The sequence below is a fragment of the Sitodiplosis mosellana genome, unplaced genomic scaffold, assembly GCF_009176505.1.
Source record: "Sitodiplosis mosellana isolate CC-2019 unplaced genomic scaffold, AAFC_SMos_1.0 Smas_scaffold_3, whole genome shotgun sequence".
In the NCBI taxonomy this organism is placed as follows: Eukaryota; Metazoa; Arthropoda; class Insecta; order Diptera; family Cecidomyiidae; genus Sitodiplosis; species Sitodiplosis mosellana.
This window is the reverse complement of record NW_022595246.1, coordinates 4,498,785-4,517,488: the sequence shown is the minus strand read 5'-3', so window position 1 is coordinate 4,517,488 and position 18,704 is coordinate 4,498,785. Positions and strand designations below refer to the sequence as shown.

The window sequence follows — 18,704 nt, the reverse complement described above, 5'->3', positions numbered from 1 at the left end:
CTTCGTAAATATTACGCATACCGTTATAAGCGGCTTACAAAATGCTACTCCAACGATTATTCACTACAATAATGGTTGAACATGATGATAAGTGCTTCGAAATAGGATATAGAGGCATCACGAAGGAAATCTTAACGGTCCTGTAATTTCTTTTGCTTCTCTCGCCCTTTTTGTTTTCTATACATCTTGGAGGTGGATCGATTTTGTTTATTTTACTCATCATTCCTCATTTGTGGAGTTTCCCCCTTTTTTTCGAGTCGTACCTTTACTCCGATATTTTTCCCTTCGTTTTTGTCGGATTTCTTCAACGAAAATTACTTTATTGCCAACAAGTGACCGATAAATTTGTTGCGAAATGTCTTCAGCCGGTGTACGTGATGGGATGTTTCGGACAATTTTGTAGCATAAGATTTGACCAATCGTGAAGTTGCGAGAATTAACTGCACGTGTATGTTTCGGCTTTCTCACTATGTATAGAATAAATGGCCTTATCTCTATATCGTTTCGACGTCATTTACGTCTTATTTGCCTAGCATTTATTGTAAAAGTTACAGTGAATTTGTAGGCAAAATGTTCCGAACAAACTACGAGGAAAAGAAGTTTTATAGCGAACGTGAATAGAACTTTTGAGAAAACAATATTTCGTTTATGTAGCAACGGCATCATCACAGGGGATGAATAATGAATTCGACAAAAAGAAATTAGGACTACGAATCAAATCGAGAGAAAATAAGGCTCCACATCAGATTTCGAGATTGTAATCGTTTTCAAAAATTAGTCTTTGATAAAATTTTAAGTTTCAAATAATAAAAAATATGCGTTTTTCCAAAGACTTTGGAATATCTTCCAATTACAAAATGATTTATTCAATTGCAATTTCTTCATCCTATGTTGACAAATGACAGTGAAAAATATATTCGCGCAAATCGTTTGCAAATGTGCCTCTGTTGAGTGTATTGCGATGGTCATTCCAAAAATAGTTATCATGATTTGACTTGACAGCGAGCAATTTGTTTCCATTATAATTTAATCCAATTTTCATTTTATGGCTTGGGAATATTCTCACTCTTCGGCTAAATAATATTCAAAGTTGTGACGAGTATGATTTAAATTTTAAACACATGAAAATGGGTCAACGTGCTAATGTTTTAATCTGTATGTGACGCTAAGTTGCGAACTATTTTCTTCTGAATAAATATAATTTCCAAGTTGATTACAGTTTAAACCTTGAAACTTTAAGTCGCTTATTAGGCCACTATTCCATTAGCTGGTTTCGTCTTAATCCCCAACCATATATTTGAATGAGGATTTCAAATCGTGATTTAGCATTTCAAGAAAGTTATAAAATAGTTTCCGTCAAAACGTATTTGATAAAAGAGAAAAAGTTTCGTCTTGTTTGAACTGTCTGAATGTGTTTGGAATTCATTACGATTTGAATAAGCAAACGGGCGTTGGATAATCGACACTGTATATATCGCTTATTTTGCTTGTGCATCATATAATGATGGTGGGATCTGAGAAGCCACATTTCAATCTATCTGTTTCTTCGAAACTAATGAGAAGCGACACTGTTTATTTGTTTACTCTGTCGAACATGAATATGTGATAAGGTTTCTGTGGTGTTATTCTGAAACTTAATACATTCGACGACGTAGAAGAATAAGAAGAAAAAGACTAAAATAACCGAGCTCAATATCAAAAGATACATAAATCTCGATTCGACTTAAATGCGCGCACTGTTTGTCTAAATCTAAAAAAAATGGCAATTCGTTCAATCAAATCATAACCAAAATTTCTCCACGCGTACTTCTTTACGATGCGGAATAGAGTGTCTCCCAAGAATTGATCGAATGTCAAGTGTCGGCACATACAACAATAACTACAATTTTTTAGTTACCGATGAACAAATAAAGAACTCAGCCTGCACCAAGCATTTTGCGTTATCACCACGGTAATCTAAACGTATAAATTTGCAAGTAGTTATTATTCAATTGAAGCCACTTGATAAAATTGCATGAAGTGCGTTCGAAGTCGACTAAAGCTTAAACCGCGTACTGACGCAAGACTGTGAGCAGAGCACAGATGATAATTTTAGCAACTTGAAAATACTGTAGGAGTGAGAAAAAAAACTTTTCAGACTGAAAACCACTTGAAACGTTATCGAATCTCAGATTATTATTTATACAATGAAACAACGAGTACGTATCTGTACAGTGTATATTATACACGTTCAAATCATTTTTATTGCAAACACACAAGAAAAACGCGACCATTTTAGCATACACACTCATATCTTACGACGTTCCACCGAAACTGAGTATGTGAAATACACACAGGTTAAGCGATTGTGTGTTTGTGAGTCTTTATTAAAGTTATCATCATCATCATTTTATCAATGAACTACACTCAATACAAAAATTGGTAGCTTCACTCCCGGAACACATGAGGTCCAATTATTTAATTACAAATGCTACTTCGAACGTTAAGTGAATAAGTTGGCTTGCTTCGTTTTGCTAGCATTTTAGATTCGCTTTTGCCACATTCGATCGCAGCTCTTTGACTATCTCGCGAAGGTCCTGTTCAAGTTTATAGGCGGAATTCCATTTTAAAATATTCATTCTGTGTAGAAAATAAAAGTCCATTTTTTTGTACTTAATTGTTTGTTGAATTTACAAGTGAGGTATTTACTAGGTATTAGAACGGGTAAGCTCGAAAACAAAAATTCCGAACGGAATAAATGAAATTTCGTAATTAAAACGTTGAACAATTTGTTAATTCGAGGTATGCTGTTGTTTTCATCGATATTGGCGCGCAAACAAAAAGTATTTATATTATCAAATTCCTCGTTTTCAACACAATAAAGCAGTGTGAATAATCGAGCGTACAAATCTCTTAACAATGTTATTATTATCGACAAAGTTTTTTTTCCTGTTTTGTGTGAAATTATTATCGATTTTGTTTGAACGATCGTGATACAGGAAAAAATAGCCGCAATTGACCGATTCGAGGCGATTTTGTTGATTTTTATCTCAAAATAATCGGTTAGACGAATTAACATTGGAAAAATTATCGTTGTGCATTCACATTTTTTCTCTGATGGTTTATTTTCGATTTGTTGATTTTTAACATTAAATTAATTACATATTTGGGCCGATGAAAACGCGAAAATTAATGGCATAGCGTCCAAATTAAATAGAATTTTTTTTAAAAATAATGAAATATTTGTTCGTTACCAGATGGGTGCATTGGTATGCAGTCCATGGAAAAATGCAAGTTTTTTTTATGTGCGCTCGAATTGTAAACGTAATGCCCGTTTAATGTGAACTCCGCATTGTTTGTGCCTACATTTTTTTTTTGCTGTTTGTCATAATTAATTTTCGAGTTAATTTAATATCTTTCATCAACCGTTTATTTCACGATGCACACAGTTCAAATAAACCGAATTGTTATTTAATCAAAGTGATCAAATAATATGTGAAAATAAAAGAGAGTTAAACTGAGCGAATTCCCAAAAGAACGCAGTGTAAAAATGTCGTCGCTGTTTAACACTGAAATTCATTCACAGAATACGCACTAATTGTAAATAAATAGCACCCTTAGCGCGCAACTATGAACGTTACAGATGGGCTTTTTGTTGTACGGTGCCACCATTTCGCGCATTGAACAAACAACCGAGACTTCTGCATTATGCATATTTCTCACTTGTTTACTTTTGTTTCGATTTGCATTTTGCAACGCGCTGCATTGGTGTTGTGTGTGTGTGTGCTTTTTCGGAGTTGTCAACCGGAGAATGTAGCCAGCCAGCCAGCCATCCAGCCAACCAACCAACCGCTGTTGAACACTATTTGTACCAACACCTTTTTTAATTAACTGCAATGCATAATCATGGCCAATGCATGTGCGCCTGTATTCCCTGTCAACATTAACAACCAGTACTCTTTGCCTGGGAAAACAGCATTCGCGCTCCAGTCCATGCACCCGATTGCATTGTTGCTGTTGTTTTTGTTTATAATTACACATGTACTTATTTTTATTTTTTTTTCACCGAAAAATGTAAACATTTGCGTAGTGTTTTCGCATGAAAATCAGTTGCGCAGTAGTTGAATGAATGGCGAAGCACCAAGTTACATTTATAAGGGCAATTGAATGAAATCATGGCGTTTGAATGACATCTTCTATTATCATACTGGCTCACGTTTTTTTTTGTTATCACTAGCCTGATAGACACAACATACAAATCTTTTGTTGTTTGTTTACATTTCGAAATGTGCTGAAAAAAAAGCGGTGAAGTGTATGTACTCGTTTTCAATGTAATTTTTTTGTTCGGTATCGAACATATCTGTTGAAAACTAGAATCCAATTTTCATTGGTGTTTTTTTACGCAATTTTTTTTTATCTTTTCGGGTATGACGACAAATGCCTGTGGTGTAAAATGTGCAAACTGTCGCTTTAGAGAATTTAATTGGAAACAAACAAGCGACCAAATTGTGTGCAACGTATAAAACAGCGCATATTTTGGGATGAAATGCAAAGTTGATTTTGTTCATCGATTCTTCAATCGAATTTATCCAAAAAGTAAATGTTTCCATAAAAGATCTCATATATTAGAATGTCCATTCAAAGTATTCCTATTCAGAGAAATCAAATCTTGAATTTAAACTCAAACATTCGTCATTGAGAGTCAAAAATTCTGATGCGCTGTACGCTATTTTGCATCTCATCAATAAATTCACACACTTTTCGTAGGTTCCATTTTATTGGTGTCGCGTTCAAAGTGTCGCAAGTAGGATAGTTTGTCGGTGAAAAAAAATTTACTATCAACAATGTTGGATAACATTTCCAAACAACCAAGCGAGCAGTGTAATCAAATTTCCGCTTATGCGCGCTCGTCGTTTCGCCGTCAATTTCGTTGTTCGTTGGACAAACATAGCTTCAATCATGCACATCAAACAACAGGCTAGACAACTTTATCCAACAAAGCGTTCTTACGTTGAAAACTATTTACTTTTTAACCAATGAGCTGTTGGCAACGACCCACTTCATAAGGATCGATAAATTCAAAGTAAATATAGCGTTAATTGTTGATTGTTAATTCCTTTGTTGAATGAAATGGTCGAGGCTACTTTCTTTATTCTTCGTCGAGTGTTTGCTTTCGAAATTGTGATTCAACTCATTAAGTGTCTGGATGTGAGATGTATAAAGACGATAAAGTCCAAGCGATTACAGTGATTTGCTTGTTAAGCGCACGTTGAGTACTTGCAATCAATCATAATCAGATGACATTATCCATGCGCCACGCTACGCGCGTTGCAATCTCAGCCCAAACAATTTCTTGTGTATACAACGTTGGTACATGGTATTTGCTTTGAGCTCATTGAACTTAAGATATGAAACAGTGTGACCGATGTCCATTTGTTTACACACTTTTTTTTGGGTAAATCAAAAACTCTTCCGTTATCTCTTAGATTTCGTGTTGATAACAATTAACAACTTTTGTTCAATTTAATGAGAGATAATTGTGAATGAAAGGCTGTCATTGACATCTGTTGAAATTCTCAAAACATGAAAATTCCTAGGAAAAATCTCTTTTAAATCTCTATTAAATGAACCTTTTCATTATCAAGAAATCCTTCTCTAAAATCTAATTCTATTTCCGATTCTTGAGCCCGCATTCCGGTCTGACGCTTACAATTAACCCCTATCTACTCCATCGCTTCTGCTAATGGTTGGTCAATATGTACTAAATAGACCAAAATCTCCAGATCAATGTCAAGATGTGTAAAATTCCAAGTGTCTGCACCGTGGACGATTTACATTATGGATTGATAGTAAAAATTTTAAAAGTTTGGCTCTGCTTTGTTTCGTAATCTGAATTCTGTTTGAAGTTTTGGAAATGGTTCGATGTATACAAGCATTAAACGGAGTATCTCATTTAAAAAACATCGACTGTTTTACTGTTATTTCAGGAAATAGCTAAAGTGCTCTATCAAAATGGCAGCCGAGGATGCAGCGTTCGACAAAATTATGGAAATGGTCGGTAACGATGGAGCCTTTCAAAAACGATTCAACTACATTTATAATGCAGCGATGGTCATTTTTGGAGGCATGTCCTTTATGAATATTATATTAGCCTTAAATGTGCCGGATCACTGGTGTCATGTGCCGGGTAGAGAGCATACAAACTACACACTGGAACAATGGAAACACTTAACGCTGCCAAGGTGATTATTCTAACGAAACATTTACATTGTGTTCACTGTTCAGCATCGAGTTTTTTTTTTCCATCCACATTCATACACTCGCACACAAAGTTTCAATAACAATCAATTGACCAGCAACAAAAGTTACTAAATTAGAAATAACCGTAATAATTCATGGTATATGTTTGAACATTCTAGCTTAAATCACTACAATGTTGCACATATTTGTGAATTAAATCCAAATATTTTATTGATTTGCATCGTATTTCAAAACTCACACATATTTCAAAAGGTCAGTCTCATTGGTTATGCTACGAAATGTTGAGTTCATTGTTGAGTTTGCACACACACGCTGAAAACCGCATATGGCGCATACGTTCGTTCGATGATTCGTCGTTTTCATCGCTTTGGTCGTCGCTGATTATTTGACCATACACGACAATACGATTCATATCCTCATGTGGCTTTTTACAATCGGATTAGTGCAAAAGCTTGATATTTTCCCGTTTTAACCTGAATTCACATCGTATTGCCTCCGATTTGCCGCACACACAGACACACATGCCCACATGTAGCATGTAATATTAACAAGCAAAATGCTCTTTCGCTCTCTCGCACCAGCTGGGTTTTAAGCTCAAATTTCAGTCTCACTGTTCGCCGATATGAATAATTTTATCTGTGGATAATAATAAAAAGATGCGAAAACCGGTTCATGCAAATCGATGCAACAAAGCGTTCATAAATAAATTGTTTACTTGTTTTCAATTTCCTGCTTTTCGTACAATCGATGTGTGTTGTGTTCACATTTCGAATTGAAATTCACATTTCGAGATCATGAATTTATGTACATAACGCGCTCGCGTTCGTGGTAGCGGTGCTGTTATTTCTGCTCATGCAATTTGCTCGCAACTCAACGATAACCGCACACAATTTCATTCCACCGAATCATAATGAAATATGAGCTTGTGTATGCTTAATAAACCGCTGTCTGCATTTACACATACTTTATGCTTCTGTAAGTGGGGCGGTTGGGAAGTCGTTCGAACAACGAATGATTTTCCGATCGATTTGTCATTAGCCATGGAGAGTGGTAAAAAGTTCGTATCGATTGATATCGTCGAAATTATCATTAAAGTTTAATAAGAATTGTATTTACACCAAACAAATAAACGTTTAAGCATTTTGTATCACCGTCCACGAATTTCGATCCATTTCTCATGAAACTAATCACAGCCCGAATTGAGACGTTCCTCGACTGAAAATCCCCCAATGTACTCATTCGATACGGCAGAGAGAGAGAGAGAGAGAGAGAGAGAGAGAGAGAGGGGAAACGGTTTTATACGGTGTTATTTATTTTCGATTTGGTTTTGTTTTCTTTCTTTTTTTTTCTACAGGGAGACCGATGTAAAGGGTTTGACTACGTTTAGCAAGTGCCAAATGTACGACGTGAACTGGACAACGATTCAGTCGTGGGATTATGAGAATTGGAATTCAACAAGGCATCACGAAAAACTCAATGTTTTAGGTAAATATTGGCAAGTGATAAAATTGAACAAACGAAACCAAAACAAAAGAAAAACAACAACAACAACAACAACAAAATCGGGTCCCAGGAAATCACGTTCGCTTTATCTGGCTATTGCACATTGCATTCTAACGACACCGACTGCACTTTGGCTCCTTTTCGAATGGATCGTCGGAATGGTGATGTAGCACTCGCTTCAACCGAGGGAAATCAAATTCAACATTTGAGCATACCAATTCCACACTGGCAATCGTTGCATTCCATTTAAATTCACACCAAGCGCCTAATTCTGCATCACGAAGTATGGCAAATTAATCGAAAAAATTCGATACCCACACACAGACACATATACACACTTGGACTTCGGGAAAACACTCTCCACTATAGAACAGATTGGTTTTTGCTCCTCGAAACAGGGCAACAAAAACCGAACAAAAAATACAAATATTTAGCCCCCCGTTCGGTTTGTTTGTCTTTTGTATACTAATTTTAGTGTCGATGCTTTGGGTTTTTGGATTTATCGTATTTAATCGTCTACGTTAGATTTGTACATGTTGTTATTCGAAGGTTGTTCCGCTGTGGCAATCAATGATACTGACACACACTCACACACAGAGAGAGAACAGCTTAACATGAATTTATGGCAAAGGACATTAGCCGAGACAATGAGCTCGACTCGCACAGCGTCACACTCTATGAATTGTTATTCGTCGAATAATCTTCATTTGATTTGTAAAATGCCACCGAATCACGAATACTATGTGTTGTGTGGATTCACACTCGAGCTTAGCAGCTTCTTATATCAATACGGATTGCTATTTTCCCGTTTTTCATTACGCAACCATGCAATCAACTCTCTTGGTCTCGACCTCCTTCGACATATTGAGTGAATAAATTCCTTTCGTGTCAATCACAAATGCTAAACGGCCTTACGATTATTTGCGTTGTGAGTAGCCAGCTGAAGCAAAGATAAAAATAATGAACTGATTTAATTGACGGATAACATCAAAAGGCTTCAATCAGAAATCAGTACAAGCAAAACAATTTGTTAAGTAAGCGCCTTTGTTTCGTCTTATCATGCTCGAGTTGTTTCCTCAAGACGGTGAAAAATTTCCGCCGATAATTTGCTATCGGATAAAGTGTGTATGTGCTAAAATTAAACAAACCTTCATTGGGTGAACGCGCCGTGTTTCTTTTTTCATTCTACAAATAGGGCTCTTATAGAAAAAAACAGGAGAAAAGTATCAATGCGGGACTGATGAATCGAAAATGAATTGCTAGAATCGGAAAAAAGAAGAAGAAGAAATAAAATATATAAAATTCATGCAATGCGACAGTTTGATTTGTCGGGCTACGAAATTGTGTCCCATTTGAAATTGCATTACGATTTATTTCAAACGAATTTGTTTTGTCGCATAAGCGAACCCCATTTTTTGTATAGCTACCGGTACACCGGTAAGTAGTTGGGTGTGCTGAATGCCTGTGACCCGTAACACATTGGACCGAAAATTAGTTTTTCCTCAAACATTTTCTTCTATTTCTATTTTTTTTTTGTCTCGTTGTTGGTTGCCATTTTGGCCGATCGGTGTAGATTGTGATGTTCGGGACTACGATAAGACATGGTATCAAAGCACCATCGTTTCTCAGGAGGATTGGGTGTGCTCGAAAGATATGTATCAAACAAATACATTTGCACTGAATCGCATCGGCGAAGTAATCGGAACATTTTTTTTCGGCCAGTTAGGTGATAGGTGAGTAGTACATGTGACACATTCCATTGTTATTCCATACATTTTATCATTCTCCCCCTTCTAATTTTAGATTTCTAAATCGAACGGAAAATGAATTCGAAGTAAAATCGAAAATGGGTTGGCACCATGTCTGTATCGTTAGCATAGTGTACATTTGCTAAAAAAAAAATACAACATAAACTTGCTCTCAAGAGGATTCACACTGAATAACGTCTGTGTGCAAGACTCGGGGCCCAAATCAATGGCATCAATATATTTTGTAAACCTAACTTGAATTCATTTTCCAATTTTCGTGATACAAATAACGTCTCGCTTGCATATTTGCACAAATCAAACAAAATGTACACAAACAGTATGCGAATGAGATTTTATTATTATTCCGACGAATCGATTTATTTTTCGGAATTTTACTAAAATAGTGTGTAGAAGCCGGTAGAAACATTCTTCTTTTTTTTGCTTTGGTGGAAGCAAATCGAATGGTTCGATAAGCTTATGCATGCGTCAATGACTCACCAGATTCGGTGCCGTGAGATGAAGAATGGATCCGATTTCCGGATCAAGGTTTTTCCTTTGAAATCATGTTTAAACGGCGTATCAAGGTGGTTAGCATTTATGTTCACTTCGATATATGTATCTATAAAACGATGTGAATGTGAATTGAGCGAGAGTGAGAAAAAAAACCAGCCAATGATAAATCATTGCTGATAAAGACACATTGCGACATCTTATCGACGCCAGAAAAAAGATGGAGAAGAAAATGATTTATGCCCGGAGACGGAGCCGTCTCGAAAGTTGATATAAAGTGTTTTATAGGCTAATGATATTTTCACACTCTCACACAGAGAAAACCATCTGCAAATGATTTTAAACGAATTTCTCTCTCGTTGCCCCTCGTTTTCAATTTTCCCAGGTTTGGCAGGCGGATAATTTTCTACATCAGTGTTTCGTCGATTGTATTCGGTCGAATCGCAACGATGTTCACAACATCGTATTTTACTTGGTTTTCAATTGTATCGATTGTCGGCAGCTTTTGCGCCATTTCACTCTTTCAATCACCATTCATCATAGGCATGGAAATCAGTAAACCGTAAGTCAATCCATGATTTATATCCATTTAAACAGTTTTACTATAAATTCTAAAGATATTCATTCTCAGTTTTGTTTGGTCAATGATTTATTGGTTTTCTAATTTATATCACGGTCAAAAGAAATTTACGCTCGATCTAAAAACATTCAATATTCCGTTCTGTTTTTGGGATGAACAAACTTTGCAATTTTTCGACATTTTAATGAGATTTAGAAACTATGATTGATAATTTGGGGGCATGTACTGCTGAGGCCAATGCACTTCAATTAAATAATTGAAATAAATTAGAAAGCTTCATTTTGAATATAGAGCTAAATCTTAATATTAAATTCAATTAGAAATCTGTGAAAATAAATCGATTAATCAAAAGGACGACACTGTCTGCCCACTTAGTTGCATCTTCAATTTTGTGAATAAATAATTTACAGTGATTAGATAATGCAAACTTATGATGGCACATAGAGAAGAGAATTAGTGAACCCTGCAAATTCTATTGGTGAAACGTCAAACTTCCAATAGATTGTTTCAAATGTAGCGGTGAATTCAATACAAATGACACAACGCAAGTCGCAAGTCACTTACGTAGTATTAGTGAACGAAATTTCTCACTTGTACTGAAATTACCAAGACGTTTGAAACAATTCATTGGTAGTTTGATATTTCACCAATAGAACGATTTTGCCTAACAAACTTCATTCTCTATGTGCGAGGAAATCAATTATAATGAACACACTCTTTTGCACATTTCAGAGACGATCGAGCAAATGTTGCCGTTATCCAAAGTTTGGCCTGGACCGCTGGGCTATGTATTTTGCCATTCATCTACTGGGTGGTGGGCGATTGGTTCACTTTCTTCTTAATTACGTCACTTCCAATGCTGATATTCCTGTTCATTCCAACGTACTGTCTTCAATTTTAGTCAATTGTGTGTGTGTGTTCATCTGTGATAGACAATTTATATTCACATGATTAGAATGAAGAATATCCCCATTTAGTTTGCGATATTACAAAAGGGATTTGAATAGAGTGACACATTATGTTCAACGGTACCAAAATTCACAAAATGAAAAATGTACAAAAATAGTGAAACATCTAGCAAGTTTCAAACTACATCTGAATTTGAGTCAAATCAAAGGTGTTCAACAGACGAACCGAAATGTTCCTTTCCTTCTTGCTTCTTTTATTCTTTATTCATGAAAAACAATCATTTGTTTCAGTATATTCTTCGTTCGATTGAATCGTTTTGTCTGTAGAACATCACGGGACTGGAAAAAGCGCAACCTATTTATTGTTTGAATTTATTTAAGTGCTTAAATGTCCTCCGATCCTGTAGTTGTTCCTGCACTATTGCATAAAATAGCAAAATCAGTTGGCTTGTTCAAAAATAATGACTCGAGTTACTGGGATTGATTTGTATTCACAGTAAATTGATGACAACCGATTGAACGAAATGACAATTTGCACAGCGCAACGCTGTATTTGTATTCATTCCCTTTGTTTACGCTAAATGTGAATGGCGATTGATTCGTGCAAAATGACACTGATGACACATACAGTTGGTCTGATTTCTCTATCTCTATTTATCTTTAAATTCAAAACTCAAATGCATCCGTTTAATTTGCATTTACGCAGCTATATGATCGAGTCGCCACGCTGGCTGGTTAACCGGGGAGAACTGGCCAAAGCGGCATTTTATTTGAATCGCATTGCCAAAATCAATAACAAACCAATTAAGCTGAATGAAAAGGTGCTACGTACCATGTTACCAAATGAGGAACGTGAAAAAATTTACGGCATGCTGTCGCTATTCAGCGGCTTTCGCCTGGCGAAGAACACAACGATTTTAATTATCTGCTGGTAAATCGAATGGAAATATTAACATTTCCTCCATCTATTTTCCCCTGATTATTTGTGACTCTTGTACTATGACTGTAATTAACATAGTTTTATCCCATTCAAATGAAACCGGGTGGAAGCGAATGGAAGATTTCAAAATTCATTTAATTAGATTGCTGCTGGTTGGATGAGAGTGAGAGAGAGAGAGAGACCAAGTGCGCAATTGCTTTTTCTTTTGAGTGCATTACATTTTGAAAAGTTTATCGGGGGAAAATCGATAGAGACATTTTAAATTGACAACACCACTGCCACTGCCATCGCACCGACACATACAATCTCTCTCGTAAGCCAGATTCGGATATATGATGAATGGAGTCGCGTTGTCGATTTAAAGCGCATTGAATTGATGTAACGAGCATTAATTAATGTATTGATTGATTTGTATTCAATTTACTTTATGTGAAAATAACGATGCATCGTATGGGATTTAAAATGATGTGACTCGGCATTGGCTCGGTTCGGTTCGACTCGACAGGATGATTTGCACGCTCGCTTATTTCACATTAATCCTATACATTGCCCAAGCCGATGGAAATCCCTTTTTGAACTTCTTCATTCAAAGTGCAATCGAAGCCCCAGCATTTTTCCTTGCCAATTATATGGGTGAGTTGCTTCCGTGTTCTCATGTCATTTGCATTTGACATGACTAATAATAATTGATTAAAGTTTCGCAAATTATTTTCTCTCTATTTTTCTCCTCCATACACACACAGCCAACACGGTCGGCCGACGATGGACAAACTCATTTTCATTCATTTTTGCATCACTATTTTGCATTCCAACGATTATACTCGCTAATTGTAAGTTTTAAAGTTTTTGAATCACATTGAAATGAGTTTTGTTCTGATAACGGACAACTTAGGCAAACATTTTAGCCGGAGATTTTTATATCTTCTTCGGAATGGGCTAGCTCTTTGTTGCTGACAAGAGCTTTAGCTATTCCGCACATCATCTTGACTTTGAAATCACAGTTTTCTATCATTTTATCCACCATCTTCTTTCTTTCCGTCTCGTTTGAAATGACACCCCAGACGTTGAATGGCAAATGGTCGCAACATGCTCGGTAGTTGTTGTGAAATTTTGGCTCGCCATAACATTCTTTGTCATCAACCTGCAGGCCATGGAAACCTATCCCACATGCCTGCGTCAAACTGGATTGTCCATTGGAACCATTGGCTCAAATATTATTGGTATTTTCGGTCCGTACATCGTGTATCTGGTGAGTTAACATTCATTTTGTTTTAAAATTCCCGGCTTTGTGTCTCTTTACTTTGAAAACAAATCTTCTTATGCACAGGGGGTGGCTCTTCAATTAAAAGTTTCTGGACAAGAAATGAAAGTGTCAGTGGAGATATTTTAGAAATTATCGGAATATTTCATTGGATCCGATTTAGCTTGTTAAGAACAAAAATTGTTAAAAGTTGTTATCTTTTGTTTGAAATAACGAATTTGAAGAAAAATGTGTGCCTCATCTGCAAATGATTATTTATATGGAAAGTTATAATTTTTGTTCTAGTCAAAAATTTGAACTACAAACAAAATGATCTTTTTTAGCAATAAATTATTCAATTCAGAACTGAGACACGTACGGTGCTCTTTTGTGACTATGAATTCGGTTGACGTTTCAATTCTATGGACGCTGCCATATTGAAAATTTACGTGCGATATGGTGCACGCACTCAATAGTTCCATTTATTTTAATAAGGAATCTATATAGGTGGCGCTGCCACATCGTCATTCACATCGATCCAAATATCGTCAAATATAATAACATTGTTTAGTATATAGGCTTTTAGCGCAGTACGCTGAGACAGTGCACAATTACGTTGCTGCCAAAATTTTGTACAAATTCAAATAACAAACTAATGATTGCATTAAAATTCCAGTGAAATGCTTTGAGTTAAATAGAAAATTGATTCATGGCAAGAATATTTACTAGAATTTCTTGCCAACAACAAAACAAAACGCTGAAATCTTCTTGGCTGAATGTGCCTCTTTGATGATACCTCTGTCATGATCTTTATTCGTGCGGCAAGAAATTCACTTAGCATTTTGGTGACCGGAAACTTTTATTCACTTTTCGAAAGAATCACTCATGAATAAAACGATTCTCGCCATACAATTTTTTTTTTCATCATTTTCTGGTCACAAACGACTGCTACTGCTAAGTATCCAGTTTGCTGCCAGGCACTGTCTCATTCATTGTGGTCGGATAAATAAGGAACTTTACTTCCGCACGCACACAATAGTTGTTGTAGTGCGTTTGTGTGTGAGACAAATAAAGAAATTATTAAGAGTTCTTCCTTAAACTGCTTTTGGTGCGAGATAAAATGAGCAACTTTGTTTCCTGGCGCTTCAGAGCGTGGCCGGGTTTGAAAGTTTTCAAAACAGAAGTCGTTGAAAAGTCGGTTTTCAGTGAGTCGACAGATAGGAAATATATATACAAATCTGATAGTATTGTTTGCAAATTATTGCTGCTATGGTGCGCAGAGAAAAGTTCATTTCAAGCTTTTGTTTTGAAAATTGATTTTCCTTTTGCATGTTTTGTGTGTGTGTGCCGGAGTGCAGCCGAAATATGTCTGCTACAGTTCGATCGACACATCCACAAGTTCGAAATATTGATTGCATTCAACACCGAAACACACAGGATTTGTATTGATCCTCTTTCGGGCGTCTAATTCAATTGTGATTTCGGTTTATTTCAATGTGCTTTTGCACTTTAATTAAAAATGATTTGATGATGAAAATCAGTGAGTCACACGTACACAAACAAAAACACCAAGACCAAATTATATTTAGCATATTGAAAGTTTTCCGTCCGTCTTCCTGGCACTCTGCTAAATAAACACAAGAAAAAGTACGATGCTTGAATATACAACTTCTGAATGCGCTCGAATATCGAAACTATTATCAGTACAAATACACACTCAGGCGAACCGAAAGTCTCTCACTTATTCACTTCTTGTTTCATATTCATACTCACAGCACGCAAAACTTCCTACAACACAATAGACAAAAGATTAAAATTTTATTCGTTTGTTGTTTGCAGAGGAAGGGTGGGAGAGAGAGAAAGAGAGAAACAGCATAGTGGATGGCAAGTCGACATGGCCAATTTTTGGCGATGCCACTCGTCTTGTGCATTTTCGTTATCATGCTTTGGCAAGACTTGCACACTTATTTACGAGTATTGTTTTATCTATGGCATCATCACATTCACCGATGGAAACAAACACTTCCGAAGACGCTCTCTATCTCGGTGTCTTGAAAGCAAAATTGCATTTCCTTGCAAAACAAAAATACAAACACTCGAACTATTCGAATATTTGGCACTCATTTGGCCAATAAATAGTGGCAAAAGCTATGAAAATGGCACTCTCTCTCTCTCTCTCCGGCCCCATCGCTCCGCTTTGATTTCTCCGCTGACTTAATTTTAATTAAATTTATAAACTGTACAAACTTCCAAGAAGATGCCAGGTCTGGTGGCTAGATTTCACGTAATTTGTGTACTTGAATGAAAGTTCCATGCCCACTTGTCTCGTTATTAGATAGGGAAAACTGTCTTGGTGGTGGTTGAAGTGCTTGATTCGCTTAAAACAAAACATGTTCTAATTAAAATTCGGTTAATCAACCGAACGCATAGTTTTTAACCGAAGAAATTGGAAAGTACAGTAGAGAGAGTAATTGACCTGATTTTAATCCTTGCTTTCACATCAATTGCAGGGCCAAAAATTCGACAACCGGTATCCAATCATGATTCTGTTTGTACTTTGCATCCTTGGATCAATATGCGGACTATTCTTGCCTGAAACACTGCATCAAAAACTTCCCGACTCAATGAACGAAGCACGGGTGTTTGGTGCCGACCAGGTATGATCGATTTTTCTTCAAATATAATTAAATTGAAAATAAAAGCGATTCCCGATGTTTCAAGAAAATTCTTTTTTTTTCTCCATAGAAATTCTGGAGTTTACCTAAAAAAGCCAAAGGGGAAGACAAAAATCACAATCTTACAACCGATGAATTGGAAAGACTTGATCCTTTGCTGTGAAACACCTTTGATCAGAGTTATATTCAATTCGATTTATCTCCAAAGATAACATTATTTTGCCCAAGCTGCTGGTGACAGGATCTAGTTTATAATAGCTTTGACTACTTTGAAAAAATTGTTGTATAAAATATGTATTATATAGGCTTTAAAATTTTGTTGATTTTTTTTCTAAATTACACTTTGAATAGAATTCGTTATCATTAAGTCTTAAATGTAATTGTTAATTAATTCAGAAAAAAAGTGCAAATAAAAAAGCTCTTTAAGCCGATTCGCACAAGGCAATTGTTTCTATTTTAAAATTCACACAAACCTCTTGGGAACGTTTAAGTGTAAAATGTTTATCTCGTTCGTCATGAGGTCTATTAATTAAGCCCGACAGAGCATAAAATTAGATAGAACACGGTGTGAATGCAACGTAAACGCAGCATATTCTTCAGGGTAATGCCTGCAGTGGATGAAAATAAAAGGATAAACCATTTGGAACCATGACATTGGCACACAAAAAAAGACACAGCCATTTGCCCAGCATTGTGTGCATTTTAGTTCGCGAGAAACTTGAATGAAGCCATAAAGTTCATCTTCCCCCATATTCATATTGTTCTTCTCATTCTGCAAGGCAAAAGCGCGTGCAAAATGGGGGAGTAAAAATTGTACGAAAAATAAATAATTAAAAAGAATGGTTTAATAAATTAAAAGAAATGTTTTTCTTCGTGCCTTTTATCATTTCTGTGTGGCCGAAGAAAAAGTGTCTTCGACGAGGGGGTTACGATAGCCAAAAGAAATTTATATGCATGTGCGTGCATAAAATTGATAGCGAAAACGACAACGACAACGAAGAAGAAAGAACAGAAGAAAGAATAAAAATGTGTGACAACAGTCATTCGCTATCGCTTGGGTGAAAAATGAAACAAAAACAACGAAAAATGAACAATGAAATCAACGACCGAAATAAAAGGAGAGAATAAAAAGAATGTCACGAAAAAAGGAAGACTAGATGATAGAAAGTGGAGCTTATAGACACAAAAACTCGGCGTATAATTAATTATGGATAAAGATAAGAATGAAGAAGAAGAAAACAAATGCCGGCCTGCAAACGAAACACAAGAAAGCGACAGAAAAAAACGGAATGAAATGGCCAAGAAATTGAAGTGACAGAGGAAGTACGAAGAATGCTCAAAGGATTGTGGCCAATTAAATTTCAGTCAATATTTCTTATTTTTATTCTTTTCGCATTTTTTTCTTTCGCCTTTTTTGCCGTTCTCGTTATTACGTTTGCCGCCTGGTTTTCCTCAACATTTTGTCTCGCTTTCATGCTGTGCATCACAGCTCTGTGAATGCGTTGATACTTATCGGACAGCGATCACTTTATTTTCCAAAGCGAACACGCGAACCGTTCTGTTTAGCATGTATTCGACTCCTTGTACATTTATCTATTCATTTTCTGAATGAAATGTATGTTTTTTTTTGTCGTTCTCATTCGGTTTCACAGTAAACAGAGACGCGCACACACACGCACACAGCAGCCAACACACGCCTGACGTATCTGCGTGTGGAACATTTTTGCCATAATATTTTACTGTAAGTCAAGTGTTCTGTGTTTCGTTCGGGTGCACTCGTTAAGCTAATTAATAATCTGACTGTCTAGCATCTTGGGTTATTTATGTGCGCTCTGCACATAATTTTCTTTTTTTTGCTTTTTCTTCTTCTTCTTCGTTTCCCTTCGCTTTCCATTTCCTTATCTTATCTTAGCTTAAGTTTGTACCGTGTATCTTCTAGCAGTGATGCATTAGATCCAATATAAGCGTACATTCATCTCTCCGGTGTGCCATTTAGTTGGGCCATTCTCATTTTGATTCCCCATTAACATTTTCAACTTGCTGCCGGTCGAAATACATGTACGCACAGTGGTGTAGTTCACAGGTTGAGGCCGCATATAATGCTATACAAATAAATCGAATCTTTAATTTAAAGAAGATTTGCATTTGAATGATGTGCACAAATGAGGGATATGCCAAGCGAAAGAAACCCCACCCTGAAATGCATTAAAAGAAAACGAAATGCTGGAAATAATTGGAATTTCAACGTAGAAATGGACCTTTGCTTGCATCCGAAGGAATAGCTACAACATCTATCTCTCGCTCTCTTGCTCTTGCTCTCGTTCCAAACAAATTATGCCATGACTCTTCACAGTCATGAA

At 36.2% G+C, this 18,704-nt stretch overlaps 1 protein-coding gene across 4 annotated transcripts; it reads left to right on the top strand.

Annotated features, from left to right (window-relative positions):
* Window positions 1-2,408: 2,408 nt before the first annotated feature.
* LOC129565921 (carcinine transporter) lies at window positions 2,409-16,784 on the top strand. Of its 4 annotated transcripts, none has more exons than XM_055441272.1 (12): window positions 2,409-2,703; window positions 5,967-6,221; window positions 7,595-7,725; window positions 9,317-9,476; window positions 10,387-10,563; window positions 11,314-11,463; window positions 12,196-12,420; window positions 12,935-13,062; window positions 13,173-13,259; window positions 13,491-13,678; window positions 16,180-16,326; window positions 16,415-16,784. In XM_055441272.1, the coding sequence occupies exons 2-12, from the start codon at window positions 5,992-5,994 to the stop codon at window positions 16,505-16,507; spliced, it is 1,716 nt and encodes a 571-aa protein (XP_055297247.1). In that variant the 5' UTR covers window positions 2,409-2,703; window positions 5,967-5,991; the 3' UTR covers window positions 16,508-16,784. The 4 variants fall into 4 exon arrangements, with proteins under 4 accessions (XP_055297247.1, XP_055297248.1, XP_055297246.1 ...); XM_055441273.1 differs by having other exon boundaries at window positions 2,430-4,020; XM_055441271.1 differs by having other exon boundaries at window positions 2,463-5,062.
* The last annotated feature ends 1,920 nt before the right edge of the window (window positions 16,785-18,704 follow it).